The 21,876-nt window shown below is 39.8% G+C and overlaps 1 protein-coding gene across 3 annotated transcripts in view; it reads right to left on the bottom strand.

Moving 5' to 3' along the window:
* Window positions 1-10,433: 10,433 nt before the first annotated feature.
* The window catches only part of LOC127446064 (zinc finger protein 536-like), a 215,967-nt gene continuing 204,524 nt past the window's right edge, over window positions 10,434-21,876 (bottom strand). For all 3 annotated transcript variants that reach the window (XM_051706705.1, XM_051706699.1, XM_051706715.1), the window contains one exon: window positions 10,434-11,539. In XM_051706705.1, the coding sequence (XP_051562665.1) occupies window positions 11,310-11,539 (230 nt within the window). In that variant the 3' untranslated portion in view covers window positions 10,434-11,309. The remainder of the gene's footprint in view (window positions 11,540-21,876) is intronic.

The raw sequence follows: 21,876 nt of genomic DNA, 5'->3' as shown, positions 1-21,876 counted from the left end.
GTTTGTTCAATATTAGAGTGTTGACAAATCATGACACAATGACATGAGAATAAGCAAAAATAAAAAAATAAAATAAAAAATTGTTTGAAAAATAAAGAGCAGAGGCTATTTGCACTAATTTCTAATAGCAATAAATGCTATTTAATAAGTGTAAATTGCAACCAAAAGCCCCTTCTTTGCACAAAGTGCAAATAGTGTAAGATGCTATTTGCAGCCCTAGTTAAATACTAACATACTGTATATGGTTATCACTGCAGTGTGTTTATTGTGTTTATTTAGAGCCCACAGACACACTACACCCACCCCTACCCCTGAACCTAAACCTAAACCTAACCTTACAAAAATCAACCATGGTTTTATTACAGTAACCATAATATCAAGTTGGTATTATATAGAAAAATCATAGTAACCACAAAAATTTTAAAATGGTTGCTATATTAACACCGTATTACCATATTAAAACTATGTCTTCCGTCAAAAAACATGGTTACTACAATGTTAAAAACATGGCTAATTTTACCCGGTTCAAACCATTCTCAAAACCCCGACCTTCACACTGACCAAATCACTGCGAAGAAAATCAACCTTTATATTACTTTTTATTTATTTTTGTAAGTAAAGTAAGGCTCAACCTGGTCGAGATGGGCGAGGCCGATAAGACATGGTTCTTTGCTGCCCCCATTTCCCAGGCGGGCCTATTCGGCGACACCGTCGAGGATTTTGCCCAGCATTTCTCGACGGTGAAGCAGCAGGAGGAGGCAATCCGGCACATCCTGCCCCGGTGCGGCTCAAGATCCCGCACCCTGTCTGCTCATCGCCAAGGGCGTCCCCCTGCGGTGACTGCACTGGCTCCACCGCAGCCCGCCCCTTCGGCCCGGCCCCGGCGTGGAGCCCACCGCAGGAAGCCGACGCCACCCGTCTGCCGGTGCGGAAGAACCCACGGAGGTCCTCGAAGCGCCCCTGAGATGGGCAACCTAGGGATGAGGGAACCCACTCACGTGGAGCTGGTAGGAAGACCACTCCATCTCCCGGTGGAGGGCCAGGTGGAAAATCTTTTATTGCCTTTTTGTTTGATTTCACCGCACGCCCAAGTGGCTGTGGTTCCCAACAGTTCAGCAAAAGAGCGGCTTCCTTCCTCCCATCGTCACCACGACTACCGTCCCCAGGCTTTTTCTTGCAGGATTGGCGCTCCAGCGGTGCCCTTTCTGCCCATGTCTCACGCTTTCCAATCCGTCGCGGTGGCTGATCCAGACCGTCCAACTCGGCTACGCGATTCAGTTTGCCAGGCTCCCACCCAGGTTCAGCGGTATTCACTTCACCTTGGTCAAGGTCGAAAACACCGCCACCCTGCGCATGGAGATCGCTACCCTCCAATGGAAGGACGCGATAGAACCTGTCCCTCCAGCAGAGATGAAGAAAGGGTTTTACAGCCCCTACTTCATCGTACCGAAAAAAGGCGGTGGGTTGCGGCCAATCTTGGACCTGCGAGTACTGAACCGGGCTTTACATAGACTCCCGTTCAAGATGCTGACGCAAAGACACATTCTGGCGAGCGTCCGGCATCAAGATTGGTTCATGGCGGTAGACCTGAAGGATGCGTACTTCCACGTCTCGATCCTTCCTCAACACAGACCCTTCCTGTGGTTCGCGTTCGAGGGTCAGGCGTATCAGTACAAAGTCCTCCCTTTCGGCCTGTCCCTGTCTCCTCGCGTCTTTACGAAGATCGCAGAGGCTGCCCTTGCCCCGCTAAGGGAGGTGGGCATTCACATTCTCAGCTATCTCGACGACTGGCTAATCCTAGCTCACTCTCGAGACGTGAAGGACCTTCTTTCTCAGGGACGGGGCACCCTCTGGCACCCATGCCCAGACCTCTGGAATCTCCATGTCTGGTCCCTGGACGGGACGTGGAAGACCTAAGCGGTCTACCACCTGTGGTGGTAGACACGATAACTCAGGCTAGGGCCCCCTCTACGAGGCGCCTGTATGCCTTTAAGTGCCATCTATTCGCTAAGTGGTGTTTTTCCCGATGCGAAGACCCCCAGAGATGCGCAGTCGAATCAGAGCTTTCCTTCCTGCAGGAGAGGTTGGAAGGGAGGCTGTCCCCTTCCACCTTGAAGGTGTATGTTGCCGCCATAACAGCACACCACGACGCAGTCGACGGTAAGTCTTTAGGGAAGCACGACCTGATCATCAGGTTCCTAAGAGGCATCAGGAGGCTGAATCCCTCCAGACCGCGCCTCGTTCCCTCATGGCATCTCTCCGTAGTTCTTCAGGGTCTACAGAGAGACCCCTTTGAGCCTCTGCAGTCAGCCGAGCTTGAGGCACTCTCCTTGAAGACTGCCCTCCTGACTGCGCTTACTTCCATCAAGAGGGTAGGTGACCTGCAAGCGTTCTCTGTCAGCGAAACGTGCCTGGAGTTCGGTCCAGGTTACTCTCATGTGATGCTGAGACCCCGACCGAGCTATGTGCCCAAGGTTCCCACCACCCCTTTTAGGGACCAGGTAGTGAACTGCAAGTGCTGCCCCAGGAGGAGGCAGACCCAGCCCTGTCGTTGCTGTGTCTGGTGTGTGCTTTACGCATCTATTTGGATCGCACGCAGAGCTTTAGATTCTCTGAGCAGCTCTTTGTCTGCTTTGGTGCACAGTGGAAAGGAAGCGCTGTCTCCAAGCAGACGATCGCCCACTGGCTCGTTGACGCCATAACTATGGCATATCTCACCCAGAACATACCGCCCCGATAGGGCTACGAGCCCATTCTACCCAAGGTGTAGCGGCTACTTGGGCCCTGGCCAGAGGTGTCTCTCTTACAGACATTTGCAGAGCAGCGGGCTGGGCAACACCCAACACCTTTGCAAGGTTCTACGACCTCCGGGTGGAACCGGTTTCTTCCCAGGTAGTGGCACGCAACACAAGCAGATAAGCCCGGGATAGCTGGCCGGGTGTATCACTTGCACATAGTGCCTTCCACCTCCCTTGGAGCTGAAGACATGCACCATTAATTCCCAGTAGTGTTCACAAACTTTGTTCCCTGGTTGACTTCCTCTGAGCCCTGTGACAGTCGAGTGTTCGGAGAGACTCGCTGCCGGCCCAGTACACGCGCTAACTAAGAGCACTGTTCTGGGGTAGGTGCTCCACATGTGGTGGTTCCCTGTAAGGCTAACCCCATGCAATATATATCTTCCACTAGTTCGTTTCCCTGCTGGAAAACTGGGTCTTCCTTGGGCAGAGCCCCTCTGCCCCAGTCTCCATGTTTGTAGTAACTCCTCCCCCATTGGGCAGGATCTACCTTGAAGGCTCTCCACATGGTTGGAAAGACCATGTGATGTATTCTTCCACTTAAATATCCCCCCCCCCCTTTGGGCGAGGTGTGGTCTCCGTGGTGTCTTCCCCTTGGGAGGGACACCCCCCGACTAGACCTGGCGGCCCAGTCGGATAATCCCCCTTCTTTTTTAGGGAGTGGAAAAAGAGAAGGGGACAAGAGGCCATGACTGGGTTAAGCCTGTCTCTATCTTTGGGTAGTCGACTTGTTCCCAAAAAGGGCCGTTCGACACTCATGACTATGTTGGGGGAGGTTACGTGTCGACCTGTCGTGTTGGCTATGAGGCACACAGCAGTCTGCCCACCACACACCGCCAGTTCACGTAACACAGTTCAGCCAGTTGTGGTGTTTTGTATAGGGACCCCTAGTGTCACTACATCGACATAACGTCGAGTGAGTGACAGATAGGGAACGTCATGGTTACTGGTGTAACCTCCGTACCCTGATGGAGGGAACGAGACGTTGTGTCCCTCCTGCCACAATGCTGAACTACCCGCTGAAATGGCCGGACCTTATATCGGCTCCTCAGCATAAAACCTGAATGAGTGGTTGCATACCAGCTCCATTTATACCTGTATGTCCGGGGGAGTGGCATGCAAATACCACTGGCCAATTTTCATTGGCCTTTTATCAAAGACCAGATGTGTCTCGGGCTCCCAAGAGTGACCCCTAGTGTCACTACATCGACACAACGTCTCTTCCCTCCATCAGGGAACGGAGGTTACACCGGTAACCATGATGATTTTCCACACCACACCTTCGAAGCGACGCTTGGGGGTTTGTCTTTAATTTCAGTGTTTCGACCAGACTATATGACTGCAAATAGCGCGCTGTGTGGCAGGTGCTATTTACACCTAGTGCAAAAAATCACTCCGAAATAAATATCAAACAAACAATAAGCACTGAACACAAACAAAAATTGTGACATGAGAGATCATGATTGATCTTAACACCAATTCTTTCTCTCTCTCCTTCTCTTTCCTTCTCTTCCTCTTTCTGGTCAATAAGCCATCAGACAGATGACAGGTGGAATTGTCTGTTGACCCTTTAAGTGATTGGAGCCCTTCAGCACTGTCCACACACAGAAACCTTAATGATGGACACCTGAGCAATTTCACACAAGCTGGTCGATGTGAAAAAAGGAACAGTAAACACATCTATACAGTCACTGCTCAACTGCCCCTTTAAAAGCACTCCCGTAACACTCTACTAACAATGCTTTTACATTTAATTGCATTACAGACACTCTTGAAATCGTGAGACACATGGCGTTCAACAACTCTGTTTATTAAGCTTTGTTTTTTTACTGCTAGCTTGGAATGCTAGCGTATTAATGGGGCATGATTATAAATCTCAGACTGCTGCTCCCCTGTGCAGTATACAGACTGCATGCCAGTGAAGCCACAAACTGCAGTATTCTACCCCATTACATCTGCAATGATTAGAAATGGAAGAAAACATCTGGCGTCTGTGCTGTGGTAGAAAAGAGCATTCTGTCCTTTAATGGATATCTGCAGGCCAAACAGATCTTATATTTTATCTTGCAGAGTTAACTCTTTGCACGCCAGCTGCTCAGCTAAGTAGAAAAAGCTTGGAAAAAGAAAAAGAGTGATGTTCACTTTAACTGTGCTGTTGGGTCTAGCACACATGCACTTCATAGCATTCTGGGGCTCCAGAAAAAGAGGAAAAGCAGAGGGCAGGATCATTATTTATCATTATACATGTAGTGTTACGATAAGAGTCTGGATTTTGTTTTAGGTTTTACATTCAGCATGCCTGCTTACCTATTTATGCATTCCATTTTAATAAACTATGCTGAAAAGGGGACTCAGTGATAAACCCAGTGCAGTCTAGTGTGCATGAAAAATACAACCTCTAAAATACTTTCTACCTGAGAACTGTATGGAGAAATATTAAGCACACAATATCAACTGTGGTGACACACTGCCTGTTAGTTCAGTAGCGTGATTATGCTTGCTTTGTTCTCTCTTACCATTGTAATCTTAGCATGCTCAGAGAGCGCTCCAAATGCTGCTAGACTGTATGAGAATACTGTCATCGTTGAAGAGGCAGAGAACTTCACAGAGTTAAAATAAATGTGAAAATATAAACAGGGAAACACATTTGCACTGAATTTAGACATAAAGCCATCTGTACAAAAAGAGCTTGGCTATAGTAAGTTATTATGAGAATTGCACTGCAGTGTTCTCACAGAGTCATTTACAGTAAAGATTAGACACCAAAAGACATCAGATTTTTGTCATGGCTATCACTAACACCTCTAGTGTATGCCTCAGATTGGCTCTACCATTATTTTTACAACCACACCCAACGCATGAATATTATGTGATGTCTGCCGTAAGAATTAATCAGTTATTTCTTTTTTGGTCCTACTGGCACTAATTACGGTGAGCTGATGAAAGTCTACCTATAAGACCAAGGCGCCTTAATGAACATGAGCGGTAATTAAACAGGCTGGTAACATGACCCTCTCCTGCTGTGGGAGTTTCAGTAATGACAGGGGAGCGTGGGTATGGAAAATGGCCGTCTTTGCCTGCAATTCGCAAAACAATAATGTAATTGGGCGACCGCAGGCTCAAATGATGGCCTTTGCCAACTCCTGACAAAACAGGCATAATTAAGAGCTTGTGGCCTCAAGAGGGGCCAGGAGGGGCTGATCTCTGAACAGCATTGCAGGATTAGAGCAATGAGAGACCTGCCCTTACACCACCCCACAGCACACAATGCTTTCATCACAGATCACCTGTTTAAAATCACAGCGGTGGGTTTAATGCAGATGCATGAGGTCATAAGAACACTGCACAATGTATGTAACGGACAAAGTATGAAATATATATATATATGTAGACAAAAATATAATTGTGCCACCATATTAATTTATTTCATTATAAAACTAAAAATGTATAAAAAATAAATAAATTTTAAAAAATAAAAACATTTTTGAAATTGATGACTTGGACCAAATAATAAAGAAAAGCAACCAATAAGTGCCCAACATAGATGGGAACTCCTTCAATACTGTTTAAAAAGCATCCCAGGGTGATACCTCAAGAAGTTGGTTGAGAAAATGTCAAGAGTACATTTCTGAAAATTCTAGGCAAAGGGTGACTATGAAGATGCTAAAATATAACACAGGTTTGATTTATTTTGGATTTTGTTTAGTCACAACATAATTCCCATAGATCCATTTATGTTATTCCATAGTTTTGATGACTTTACCATTATTCTAAAATGTGAAAAAACACAAAATTATAATAAAGAATGAGTGTTTCAAAACTTTTGACCGGTAGTGTGTGTGTGTGTATATATATATATATATATATATATATAGAGAGAGAGAGAGAGAGAGAGAGAGAGAGAGAGAGAGAGAGAGAGAGAGAGAGAGATTTTGTAATTGGCATCACAAACCCATTAATCCCTTTGTGATTTTAAGGGATAGTTCACCAAAAATTCACAATTCTGTTATCATTTACTCGCCCTTATGTCATTCCAAACCCGTATGCCTTTCTCTCATATGTGGAACACAAAAGGAGATGTCAGGCAGAATGTTTCATTGCATCTTTTTTTCATATAATCAAAGTGAATAGTGACTGAGACTTTTAATTCCTATGAAATTTCTGTGTTTCGAAAGTGCTTGGATCATAATATTCACCTTTCCCCCTCCTTGTTTTCAGAATGGCCTATAAATTAATAAAATATGACTGGAAGGTTTTATTAGTTGTGATACAGACCTCCCAACTTTGTGTGAGGAGAGGGAAAATATGAAGGGTTATAGAGTGAACAATCTCTCGATAATTAACAGGAGGGTAAACAAAACATACATTTGGTTATTGCGTTTATTTGGACTACCACTTAAATATGCGTGAACCACGCAATTTTAATTAAAAGATAAATCTATGTGACATGGTGCCTCTGAGTTAATTATTCAGTGTTGTGTAATAAAAATAAAGCCTATTAAATATGCCACACACTGTATTTCTCCATTAACAGTAAAAAGAGCACGCATCGGGGACGCCTAAGATTCAAGGCTGTGTGTTGTCTTTTATCTTGTTTTTCCTCTCGTTTTCAGCATTTGTGTTATTTTTATCATTTTCTTTCTTTCTGGAAGCCCCATGTGTAGGAGAAATACAGGATAAATATATACATACTGTATATCAGAGAAAGAGAAAGCGAGGTTAGAGGAAGATCATTATAGATTTGCTGTACGTCAGTGTTATATTTTAATGATCATATGTTTGCATGTGGCCTGTGTTGATAACTTTGCGGGTCTCGGTGTTACAGGTGATGCTCATTACAGTTTATGAAAACCATTTGATTTCATTTAGTTCTGTTCACAGCTCTCTTTGGTACCACATATCAACATACTATTTTTCAGTTTCACTATCAGTAAACCTTATGGGCCACTGAAGAAGCCATGAAGGAGATTAAGGAGCTTTAAATGCTTTTAGACAAAGATCTGTGGTTTTCTGAATATGTAATGTGCGTTTTATGCATTTTATTTTGTGCTGTATGTGTGTAACTTAATCATTATCCAAAGAATGATCAAAATCCTCTTGCTGTTAGAGTGTGTAAATTATACATTCTACATATGAACAAATAATTGCTACAGTAACTTGGTATATTAAATCTAAAACATTTATATGTACAGTAAGCCCCACAGATATTACAGAAAGAAGAACCCTGGCACTTTGAAATATATTCCGCCTAATGACCACAATTTGTGACGATGTAAACCTTGCTCCACAAAAAAGCATATGTGAAGTGATATTGAAAAAAAAAAAAAAAAAAAAAAAACTAAAAACAAAGACATTGTTTTTTAGAGGTAGAGGTTTATTGCGTAAACACTGGATAAAACTGTACTGCTTCAAAGACATTAGAATTTCTAAACAACAGAAAGAAAACTTTTTGATATTTCATCAGAATACATTTTTTTTTTTTTGTTTCAACAGATGTTTGGTAATAAATAATGACCAGTAATAATCCTTAAATACAATAACAAGTCATCTACTTGTTAAAAGCATATAAGTTGCAATATAATCCTCTAACCTCCTCTGCACCTTTTCGGACATAGACATATTCTTCATTTAGGAATGTTGGACAGTATAATGTTCATGATCACATAATACAGAGAAAGAAAAGAGACATGATTTTCTTTTTCTTTACTTTTCCCAAAAAGCACAATATTGTAGAGTTCTAAAATATGCAAGACTGTATCGGTGAACATGACCTTGTTACAGATTCTAATGGAGGAGTAAAAGTTGGAAATTTTCATGTTTTTTTTATTTTTATTTTTTATGGTGTTAAAGGTAATGATGAACATATTAGCACCTGAATCTATGGAATAGACAACCACTATCCAAAGAATGGCAAGAAAAAAACAAAAAAACAATCTTCCAGTGTCATTAACAGAATTATTGCCAGTCACAGAGCTCCAAATGATCCAATGAGACAGATGCTGGAAAAAGCAGAGGAAAAAGTGCAATGAATGGAATGTATTTTTTTTTTTCTTTAACTCTTTTTTATTATTATTTATTGTTCACTCTAATAAACTTAGGTGGGAGTGCATTTACATACATACACACAAGAAAAGCAAGCGACTGACAATCACCAGAAAACAGTAGTGCGTTAAAACTTCTAAAGCTCAATGCAGTCAGCCCCATCCCCCCCCCCCCCCCCCCAATAGAGCTTATAAAAACAGTTGCATTACATTTATTGACTTGATTTAAGGCAGTGAGAACTATTCTAAAAAAATAAAAATAAAAAAGAAGAGAGAAAAATCCCATACAAATAAAAACAGACCAAAAATAAAAGACCTAAGTATCTTCTTGGGTTATGGTGATTTAAAGAACCATTGCATGGATCCTCTACAGTTAGTCTGAACTTGTAACATCTCCGCAAACCACTTCTAGATCACTTCTATCATTTACAATTTATTGTATTTTTTTTTTACTTTGAGTTATTTTTTTTCTTGAGATATTCTGGTCTTAGGGCTCTGATAAGGGTTTATGTTTTTGTTTAGCGCTTAGTGAGGAGTGTGGCGGGTATTTGTGAGTTCCCTAAACTCCTCTTGGCGTGAATGGAGCTGCCGTAAGGCCCTGGGGTTTAAGTGCTGAGCTTCCCTGTGCTGAGCAGGAAGATATTGACTTTCTTAAAGTCCAGATAATTTCTGTTAATCACAAAACATTAATACCCCCCACCCCCACCCCCACCACCCCACATGAATCTCTAACCCCCTACACGAGCAAGCAAAAAAGCACCATACTTATTTACCTTCTAACCCCTGCTAGCCTTCAGTAAAAGGAAGTACAATGAAAGTTGATACACTTTATTTTGCTCTTTAAGAGGCTTGATTTCATATGATTCAAACTGCCTGTGTTGTTAATCTCTTAGTAGAGGAACATTAAGGACAACAAATGCACAAAAAATGGGGCCATGATGATCGCAAAAAAAAAAAAAAAAAAAAAAAAAAGGCTTATTCAAACAAATACAAATATATATTTTTTTTTACAAAATACAGTATTTTTATATATATTTTTTTAGAAAAAAAAACAGTACAATAATAATAATAATTATTATAATAATAATAATAATCCTGAAGTTTAGATTACTGACAGACAGGTAGCAGTAAAAGTGATTATCCATATATTTCATATCTACAGTTTTCCTTCATAATGCATTTTTCTCAGGAGCTCTATAAAGAAGATAGTCCTGCTGCAAGTAAATAAACCCACAAAAGTGCTAGACTTCCTTCATATTATATCCAAGTCACACTTAACATATAACACATTCAGTCTCTTGCTAAGCAGTTACAGTAAATAGAGTCTGTACTGGCCACCTCCCTGCAGATCTGCACACTTTACCTAATGTCCACCGCTTAGATTCTAGAACAATGAAAAATACATTTTCCATTGTTATGAAGCGTTGAATGGAAATAAAGCACATTTCATGTATCTCCCCATCACTTTGTGTTGCCCCAAAAGTTATACTCTTATAAATGATATTCTAAAACTGCACCACAATGTGTAAAAAAAAAAAAAAAAAAAAAAAGATAATATTATCCACAATTATGCAATGTTATTGGCCATCATAGATTTTTTATTTTTTCCATGGGAGAAATAGAGGCAGGGAGGAATGCTGATAGGAAGTGCTACTAGTCATCAGACAGGTCTTCGGCTGACCTATCTGCGGCTTGGCAGTACAGGCGACTAAGGTTTCTCTTGATGTGTTGTGAAAGAGTGAGGAGTGGTGATATGGGGAAGGGGGTGGGGTGAATGGAAGCTTCGTGGGAGGAGGTTGAATTGATTTACTCTGTGATGACAGCTCCAGTCAGGCTGGCACCAAGTCCCCCCCACCCCCATTTCACCATCCACTTCCCTCTGTCCGCTCGATCCATCCCTGTGTGTCAGTGGTGTTGGGCAAATGGCCACTGGCGGTGTCATGTTCTTGAATGGTGCGCTCAACATCTCCCCTCCATTTTTCTTTCCCTTCCAACAGTCGCAAAATCATTGCCGCGGATCGTTTTTCTGATAAAAGCATTATTTTTGGGACAAAAGTCACTCTGAGGAATTTAATGACAGTCTTTTTTTAATGTTGTCATTTTTTTCTCTCTCTTCAGTAATGTCCCGTCAATGCTCAATTTGGGAAATTCCAATAAGAGCTGTGTATTTAGTTTCAGACTCATCAGAAACAGGATTTGGGTTTCTCTGCTTCGTCATCTCTATTCTGTGTTTCACAGAAAACACCTAGTGAGGCCGTAGTGAATGGATTTGGGAGTTCGATGCACACAATATGGAATAACAGTTAATTTTTTTGGGAGCTGTATGAGACAGTTCCTCAAAAGGGTGTTTCTTTAAGCATAATGCGATGGGAATGCTTTTATGATGTGGTGTCCTAACATTTGATAATCATTACATCATCACTTCAAACCCCTGAAGGTCTTTAGAAATCCCTGGATCAAGCTTTATGTAGTTTCACTCGAGAGAGCGAGGAGTATCACCAGAAATACCTTCCCCTGCGCTCCCATCCTCTGTGTTCCCAGAGATATCAGAGTCTATGCGGGAGCGTTTGAAGCGACGGTCAGGGTATTGGCTGTTGTCAAAAGGCATGCGGTGCACACACAGCACGTGGGTCTTCAGATTGCCTTTCTGAGAGGCGCTGTAGGGGCAGTACCGGCACTGGAATGGCCTCTGACCTCCATGACCTGTGTGTGGGAGAGAAATCAACATCATTATAGACACACCAGCACTCTGTACTTTATCAAAGTCACATGAATTTGGATCAAAATCATTCATTTGAATCCTTTCAAATGAATGGCTTATTTTAAAGGTATATTTCATCCAAAAATGTCAATTCTGTCATCATTCTGTCATCACATTTACTCAACCACATTTAATCACCCTTGTTCTAGACCTATGTGACTTTCTTTCCTCGTTGAACATAAAATGAGATGTTAGGTAGAATGACAGCTATTCACACTATTCACACTATTCACGTTAATTTCATGTATATATATATATATATATATATATATATATATTGGAACAACATGGGGATGTGTGAGTCATGGCAGAATTTTTTTTTTTTTGTGAGAACTATTCCTTTAATCCAGTCTGATCTCATGAGAATTGTGTGACTGTGACGACATTTTTGGCAAAATGACCTTTTATACAGACCAAGATAAGTTCCAAGGTGTAATGTACACAGTGTGGTGCTAAAAGCAGGTTAAATATTTTCCCAAACTGATAAGGTTTTCACTGTTAATAATCTTATCAAGTTTTTAATCCACAAAACCTACCTACCTCTCTTCCCTAAACCTTAAACCTAACCCTAACTGATAATATCATAAAAAGCAAATGTAAGATAAAAATTGTAATTTCTGAAGCAACCATGTCATTTTGTGGTGCTTTTATGACACGTTCAGCTCATGTGCCGACTCGTGTGCTGAACTGAATGTCTACCTGGCCAGTCTTTTGCATTACAAGTGTAACGCTTTATCAGTTGAGCTACTGCAAAACTTAATTGCATTTGAATAAGCTTGTAAATGTAGTTGGTTACGTACGGCAAAATTAACATGTATCACTACAGTAAGTGTTATGTCATAAGATACATTGTGTGAGGAGCAGAGTGAAAAGTAAGTGTTAATGATTTAATAATCTAATGTGAAAGCGAACAAAAGTTATTGTTGTCGTAGTGCATGTATTGTTGTAGGTGTAGGTATAATAACATGATTCTATCAGAACAGGTTGCTTTAATGTGAGGGGCCCCTCACATAAGGATGTATCAAGTAAAACATTTGTAAGGTTCTCAATTGCATTCACAACTAGTTTTGAAAGAGATTTAATCTTTTGATTCATCAGTATGTATAATGAGTTTTTCCTCGATCCATTTGAAACTGTGGACATTCTTTGCTATTCAAATGAAGATGTTTTCTTTGTGTGGTATCCTACAGAACTTTGCAAGTACTCTTTTCAGTCTGGAGCAAGTACAGCTGTTTAAGAGATTGGATCTGATCATCTGCACATTGTACACAATGGCTCTTAATAGCCCACACAAGTCTGTTTGAGGAATACAGATTACGTGCCTATCATATCTGGCTCTCTTATCGGGCCCATCCACTTAGAGCAAAGCCAGGCACTTTCAGCTACGTGCTACTTTAGAACATTAATAACAGTACATTTGCTCTCCATTTTTCTCAATTCAATTTGAAAAGCACTAAATCAAATTAACATGAGGGTTTAAAATAGCAGCTGCGTTGGTGCGGAGAATGTAAAGCGACTGCATTTAAGGTGTATACTCGATGTAACTTGAAAAATGTACACATCCTCAGAGTGAGTGTGTGCACCGTTGTCTCTCTGTGTGTATGTGTGTGTGGCACAAAAAAGAAGGATTTATAAGCACTTTGTGTTTGGCGTTGGAGTCTCAGTGGCTTGTGAATACTACAATGTCTGCTGAGGCCTTGGTACAAAGGGGATTGCTACAAGTTTTAGAACTTTCAATGTTCCAGTTGTCTGATAAGCAAGCTGGCGATGCACAATCCTGGCCATTTCATTTATATGCACTTTAATTTCACACTCCCTTACATTGCACTAAGTCTGAGAGGCAGAATATTCTCATGCCATTTTATACTTAGAGCGAACTAGAGTGTCACCAACTGTAAGTCAGCTTTCTTTCTTTTCTTCTCTCCATCTTGTTGCTTTTCCTGAAGCGGCGGCTGTTTAGGCAAATGCAGAGTGAGCCTGAAATTGTCATAGTGGGGTTCAACTGAGCAAATCCCAAGAAAGAAAGAAAAAGAAGGAATATGCGTAGGTGAATGTCATGCTTACAGTGTCTCTGACAGGGCCGCAGGTAAATTAACAGGGCTCATAGAGAAACACAAAAGATAAAAGCCTATTGATATGTAACCTCCGTCTCAGCTCTCTGCATTCATTGGGAAAGCTTCCTCCAGCTTCCTTTTCAAAGTGAGATAATACTGCCCCTTCAGGGTGCCTATTTGGTGGTCAAAATAATTGGCTACAATGTATCATATTTTGAGGGGTGTTCTGTGCCAGGACACATTATTCTTATATCAAATAAATATACACATTGGACACCCTCTCTAAGCGTTTCAAATGATAGCTCTGTCTCGATTACATAAACAGAAACTAATTGGGGCACTTTTGGATAGCAATTGCAAGTTACCAAATGACAAAGGGAACTGGAGATTGTATGCACAAAGATTTCAACCTGTCATACTGTGTGTGCCATGCTACAAGTATTTAGCATGTTTGTTTTCAGGTGGTGGTGAAGGGTTTGACCCAGAGTGAAGCATGCTAACATCTTCCTCAAATTAATATTTTTTCTCTTTTCTACTGGCATATCTCTCTTAATCAAAAGCAATACACAAATATGACAATTTTTGATTATGCTGTTGCTTTGTTATAGACCCTTTCATGTAAGGAAGCCATTACTCCTTACATAAAACCTGGGCATGGGTGTGTATACATGTACATGTTATGATATGCCTGTGAGGGGCACATGACTAAAAATGGTTTCTTAAATACAGTAAAATATTAAAAAAAATATTTGTAATGACATTCTATCACTTGGAAACTAGGTTAAACAAACTGGTTAAAGAATTTCTTAAAAGCATAGTTTACCCAAAAATCTAAGTTCTGTCATCATTTACTCACTCTCATATTGTTCCAAACCTGTACAACTTTCTTTCTTCCATGGAACATGAAGTGCATGGCACATGGAACATTTTTGAATGTTCTGCCCAACATCTAATTTTCCCCCAAGGAAGTATAATAATAATAATAATAATAATAATAATAATAATAATAATAATACATTAATTAATAAATTAATTAATTAATTAAAACAAACAAACAAACAAATAAATAATGACTATAGGTTTGGAACAACAGGGTGAGTAAATTTTGGGGTGAAAATTTGTGACAAAATCTTTTTATAATTAAAATAAAAAGGGTGTCTGTGTGTGTTGACTTGCTATATTTTAGAGACAGTATTAACTAGAAGTTAGGTTAATCTGACAAAACCTTCCGTAAACGTAAAAATTTGTCAAAAATAAAGTAAACAATGTTCTAAAATAGCTAAATGTTTTCTTTTAGCTGTATGGTTTAGAATAGTCTGTAATTATAGCTTTACTTAAAAATAATAAATGTCTATAGCATGTAATTTAGTTAGGTAAACATGTGAGTGGCAAACACTATGCATGTCCACATGATTTATTTTTCTTTGATATTCCCTGATTCTTTCTCTCATTTCTCTTTTGAAAGCTCCCCAGCGAATGAGACTCTACTTGCTATTGTCAGCTGAGGTGCCAAGTGACATGAACTGGATTTTTATTTTTCCATTCTCACTCTCACTTTTCCTCCCCAGTATGTCAATCCATTTGACAAGGTTTTTTTTTTTTTTTTTTTTAGCTCTGATTCCCAAAACTGTCCGTTTTGTGTGAGCGAAAACTCCAGTGTACTTGTAAGCAATAGCTAATAAATCTTTTAATCTTTTGGGGCCAACAAACATACAAATATAAATTAGCCTCAGCACATAATTTATTTTTACATTTTTTAAATGACACACAGAAATGACCTGTGTGGGTGTGTATGTGTGTGTTTCATCACATTTTTATTACCACTTCCCATCATTTTAAAAAATATTCTCAAAATGGAGAAAAAACGAGAGAGAGAGAGAGAGAGAGAGAGAGAGAGAGAGAGAGGAAAAAAAAGAGTTCTATTATTTTCAGCAGTGTGCCATTATCACATCTGCCTAATTAACCCCTGAAGGCCTCATATGTGGAGATCAGAGGGCAAAGGAGAGGAGGAGGGAGAACAAATGACAACACTCACTTCCTGCAAATTCCCCGATATCACTCCATCACTGTCCCTCACACACCCAACATCCATCATGCCAAACATGAAAACAGAAAATAAAACATTTTCACATTTATCAAATCGCTTAACTTATTTTCTGCCTTTACATACCACTGTCTTAACCCTCTGGGGTCGACGGACTCGCCAGCGTGTCCTGCTTGATTTTTTCTGCATAACAGCGGAAACAACTTAAAATACTCCGTCATTTTTGGGCATACTGATAAGTGTAAGACATCATTAGAAACTATAAAGGGTCTAATTTTATTTGTGTACACTCACAAAAACAACAAAACCTTGTGCTTTTGTAAAATTAAGAAAATAAACAGGGTGTGTTTTCAGCTGTCTCTGTCTCCGCGAGCATCTTTCTGAAACACGTCACAAAAATGAACTGAAACTCCGCGAATATTTATCACACAAACATGAAACATATGTCTAAAGAAAGCTTAAAATGTCTACTTTTAAATAAAACAATTCAAATTTAAAACAAATATTCTCCTGCAATGTAATCTGTATGAAACAAAGCGATGTACAGTTTCTCCTAGCTCAGCTCATTTTCGCTAATGTGATCCCACCCACCAGCAGAGCGTGCTATTCATATGGTAATGTGCTGAGGCGGTCTGTGCAAATATGCAAATGGTAAACGCCCCCACAACAATACCTTAAAAAACATCAAGTTTCGTCATCAGATTCATTCACTTTCCTGCGCGTTTGGAAGATGGCATGCTACACAGGTGAGGAATCACCTGGATAGTGACGAAGAGTTCACATTTTCCTCAGAAGAAGAGCGGGAATCTGACGAGGAACGTTTGCATTTTGAAGAGCAACTTGATCCAGCCGAGGATACAATTCCGGATGAGTAAGTCATTTAGTTTTACTTACATTAGTTGACATGTTATTTTATATAAACATGGACATATTTTACTAGTTGGACTATTTCCAGACTTGCCAGCCAGGATTCAGAGTATTGAAATTTGAAATATGTCCTAATAGGCACGTTTTAGTTACATTTAAATGTTGTTTCAGCTAAAGCAGGTATTTAAATTGTATGCTGTATGATATAAATATGATATGTAATTTGATATAAAAATAATATGAATGTTTAGATTATATTTTAACTAGTGTTTATGCTGCCTCATTATCATCAACGTAGCTTGTTCTTGCAAATATCTGTTCGGGTGTAAATGTGTAAAATGTGCTGTAAATATGCCCATATTAGAAAATCAGCATATTATAATTATTTCTGAAGGATCATGTGACACTGAAGACTGCAGTAATGATGCTGAAAATTCAGCTTTGAGCACAGGAATAAATTGCATTTGACAATATATTCAAATAGAAAAGTTATTTTAAATTGTAAATATATTTCACAATATCACTGTTTTTGCTGTATTTTGGATCAAATAAATGCAGCCTTGGTGAGCAGAAGAGACCTTTTAAAAACATTAAAAAGAATCTTACAGATCTATAAACTTTTAAACAGTAGTGTAGGTCTAAAGTTTTTAAGTAAAGTCTTTTTGTAAAGAAAATGTATAGTCAGATAATACATTCAATCATTAAGTCTCCTCACATTCATTCTCTCTCAGGGGAGGGGTCTTTGTCTCCTCAGGTGTGATTCACATCAATATTCATGATCATCCATGCCTCCTCGCATATGGCCTTTCTAACACTAAAAGTGCCTTACAAAAGTTAAATGACTATATTGTTTTGTATGAATGAGGATGGTTTTCACATCATTTTTGTAGCAAAAACTCAATGCTACAAGATCCAGTTCTCAAAAGTCTTGTGAACAAATGTTTAGTATGTGTTATATGGTCTTATTTCAGTGACTTACAATTTTTGTTTTTTCAAAAACCATGCATAAACGTTATTTTCTCAAAAATACAAACATATACATACATGTTGCTCACATATTATTGTAGCCCAGTTTGTACTGAATACAGTGTTATCAGACTTTAGCCATTAATATGTTTTTAAGCAACTGAAAAAAGCACAAATGTCAAGGCATGTCAAAACTTCTCCAGGGCCCAAAACACCCTCAGACCCCACAGGGTTAATATCATTGTATCTAGTCTGTATCAATTCCTCTTCATCTTCTCCCAGAACACATTTAATACTCCCTCTTGTGGTGTCTCCTTCTCTTGCTCCCTTACTCTTCTTTTACGTCCTTTTCATTCTCTTTTTTTTTTTTTATTGCATCACACACACACACGCATTCTAACAAAGACACAAAGAAAACAACAAGATGCATTTGAACAATATGGCTGCATGTTGAGGTATGTAAGCAAGCAGACACATGCTCCCACACATGCAGACATGGAGATGCTTTGGCATGTAATCAAAATCAGTCTTATATAAATTCCATCTGATGCCAGAGCTACCATCTGTGAGAGAGTGCTGCCTCTCACCTCTGTCTGTGAGAAGTCACACTTTCCAGCGCACAGCAACAAAGACTGTTTGTGTACGTGAGTTTGTGCGTGTGTGTATGGCAGAGAGGAAGAGAGAGAGGGTGAAGGGTGTTCAGGAGGAAAAATGATTAATTTGCAGAATGCTTGTGATTTGCTCATATATTATTATAACAGCTCATCAGCACATGACGAATCCCCTGCCCCACACAGCAGAAAGAACCTGCAGAGCTTCAGCACTTTTGCTGTGTGTGTGTGTGTGTTTACACACTCCAGCATGTGTCCCTGTGTATATGTGGCACATCTTTGAAAAATAATAGCTCATGAGCATGTCATAAATGTCTGTTTCTGTATGTGTGTGACTTCTGTGGGGGTATACTGTGTGTATGGTGTTCGATGGGGTGTTTGTGTGCATCTATACATGCATGTCAAATCAAAATCAAAATCATTACATTTTTGACACACAGCATATGTGTGTGTTTGAGCTGGCACCTGACAGACTGCAGAGCCTCTAATGACTTTCAGATGCTAACTGTGAGTAACTCTAGCCTGAGAATGAGAGAGATAGGAATACTGAAGGAGAGAGAGAGAGAGACTTCCGCTCTATGGGTGATTAAGGGTTTAAACGCTCATATCATTTCAACTTACACTGCATGTATGGATGAGGTCACCTGATTCAGTACTGAACTATGCTAAACGCTTCCACTCAGGGGTCACGTTTAATATGAGGTTTGTTTTAGTACATATATTTTTGGTTGAACGCAAAACTGGCCCAGAGATCACTATCTGACTCAAACTCTCACCCTGTATGCCAAACTGATTTCTGTACTTCAATCTATAATGCATTTCTCTTAGCTAAACAAAGTGCGCTTAAAAGATAAAAATACACTCTAAGCCATTGTGATATTTCAAAGCATCTCTAATGAATCTATACCTGCAGGGATGGTATGTTTTTGTCACAGGATTTTCTGGGTGTGTGCAATCTAAGTACACTTGCGAAGCACATGTAGAATATGCGTGTGTTTGTAACTGAGTCGAAACTTTCCTCCAGTGAGTGTATGTAATTTAATAATTATAATTATAATTTTATTTATTTATCACACATTATACATTTGCACATATACAGTGAAATTCTTTTTTTTCACATATCCCAGCCAAGCTGGGGTCAGAGCACAGGGTCAGCCATGATACAGCGCCCCTTGAGCAGATGGGGTCAAGGGCCTTGCTCAAGGGCCCAACGGTGGCATCGTGGCAGTGTTGGGGCTTGAACCCCTGACCATCTAGTCAGTAACCCAGAGCCTTAACCGCCAAGCCACCACTGCCCACTGTATGTGTGTTTGAGTGTCACCTATATGGAAAAGAAGGAAGAGATAAAGAAAAACAGAGGGAGTGTGTGTCTGGGGAGAACGCAAGCCACAGAAGCTGTGAGCAGTAAAAAGTGATGTACCATCTGTCGGCCAGTAATAACCTGCATGTTGTAAAGACTGGGAGATTACTCAGCAAAGAGAGCTTCCAAACACCCAAATCCCTCCGCAACATTAGTGCGCCATGCACTATCTCTCCCCACCTGCTCCCAATACCTTGCTGAGGAAGATTCAAAACCCACCTCACACCTTCAGAAAAAAAAAGAAAAAAAAAAAACCTTCACAAAACAAAACAGAGGAAGAAGGAACTGTTGTGTGTGTGTGTGTGTGTGTGTGTGGAGGTATTAAAGGCAAACTCTAAAAGCTCCCATCAGCTCCCATGTTAAACACTGAACTAGATTACTAACTGCTGCTCCAGAAGTACCTCTTAATACATTCGCAAAAATTCTCTCTTTCCCTCTGCCATACATTTCCCAACCTGTCTGCCACTATAACTCCATTCGATCTTCTTAAGTTTGCTTCTGTTCTCTATTTTATGAACAAAAGGAATTCTTTGAAGTATTCTGGGGCATTTCATTTTTGTTTTTCCTTGTGGACATGTGAGTAACTGCACAGAGAAAGTTTTAGGGGAAGATTTTTTAGATAATATAACACTTCCTTCACTGACAGTGTACGAGAGGTGCTGGCGAGGGCTTACATAGAGCTCTGTGATTGGCCAAGAGTTAGAAAGGCTCATGGGTAAAAGGCAGTATATACATCATGAGAGTGATGTGTCAGGCAGTCTCAGCAGGACTGTGTGTCTGTGTGTGGGTATCTGTGTGGCCAGGGGAGGAAGAGTTCATGAGTACTCATCTGCTGTACTGCACACTTCTCGCTCTCCCTATAGAGCATATTGCTGCATATTCTAGTGCTGAGCTGTCACTGCAGACACATAATAAACTACCAGTCTACCAGTGTGTGTGTGCATGTGTGAAAGAGAAAGAAAAGAGACCAGCTCCTAACTGATTGGTCTCAAACTCTGAAAGTGGTCATAGCAAATAAAAACATGTCACTATCATTTAAAAATATATATACTGGTTTAGGAGTGATTTCAAATGGCAGTTCCATGGTCATTAGATGCCATTTGATTACCATATCGTATTTATTTGATATTTGGATTTTTTCATCACAATGTTCCTTTTAATGTCTATCATTTTGAATTAAAATATTCAAATAAAATATTCAAACTATTAAGAAAATAAAAAAATACAAACACATTATTTTTTTTTTCTTCATAATAGTTTACATCTTACACAACTACCAGTAACCATTCAAGTGTAAGGATTATTAGTTTATTGTTTGAATTAAAGTGTTTAAAGTTAAATTGGGTTTAAGAAGGTTATGGTGGATGGCAGATCAATTCTTTTTAGCAATTTGATTACCATAATAAATCCACACACAGAATGTAAAACTTCTATGTATTCAAACAATGTTACAACTCATCCCAGTTCTGGGTAAGGTTGTAAGAACAGCACTCTTTGTACTTGACATAATTTACAAAGTTTAGGGATAAGTTAGAGACTACTTCTGTAGCAGACAAGTATGGGAATATTATATCAAATATTGAGACACACACAGACAAACACATACACAAAAACACTGAGTTGCAGACACAAAATGTGTTACAACACTCCCGGACTCTTCAACCATATAATTTACATGATATTGTAAATGAGTTCTAGTAGACCAGGAGCTCCTCAAGGCCTCCACGGCAATTAAAAGTTAATCAAAACATTTATTTCCCAATGAGCACCAGGACAAAGGAGCTAGATAAACTGATATGAACAACTGAGAAGAATTAAGGTGTTTGTGGGTGAACTAAGCTCCAGTACTGGGTCAGCAGGTGCTGCTCTGCTGGCTATAACATGATCCATGGCTTTCTAATGGCTGGCTGAGAAGAGTGGGGCAAAGCGCAGTCCTGGACCTCCAGCAGGGCTAAGTGCTTATCTTCCCAGATATCAATAATATTCCCTACTGTTTCCAGTCAACATTGATCCTGCTCTGATAGGAACCCATGCCTTCATATACCAATACTGATCTATTCCCATGAAAGTGTAGAATTATCGATGAGGGCTGACTCAATGCAGGTATATAATTGTATACTTCTCTCATCATTTACTCGCCCTCATGCCATTCAAGATGTATATGACTTTCTTCAGCAGAACACAAATGAAGATTTTAAGAAGAATATCTCAGCTCTGATCAATATTTAAATGTTTTTTCTATAAATCTCCACTTTCACATTCTTCTTATTTTGTTTTTGGGGATTTGCATTCTTTGTGCATATCGCCACCTACTGGACAGCGAGGATAATTTATAGTTAAAAGGACTTAAAGGGATAGTTCACAAAAAATGAAAATT

This window comes from Myxocyprinus asiaticus, chromosome 1, assembly GCF_019703515.2.
Source record: "Myxocyprinus asiaticus isolate MX2 ecotype Aquarium Trade chromosome 1, UBuf_Myxa_2, whole genome shotgun sequence".
Taxonomy (NCBI): Eukaryota; Metazoa; Chordata; class Actinopteri; order Cypriniformes; family Catostomidae; genus Myxocyprinus; species Myxocyprinus asiaticus.
This window is presented reverse-complemented; position numbering and strand designations above follow the sequence as displayed.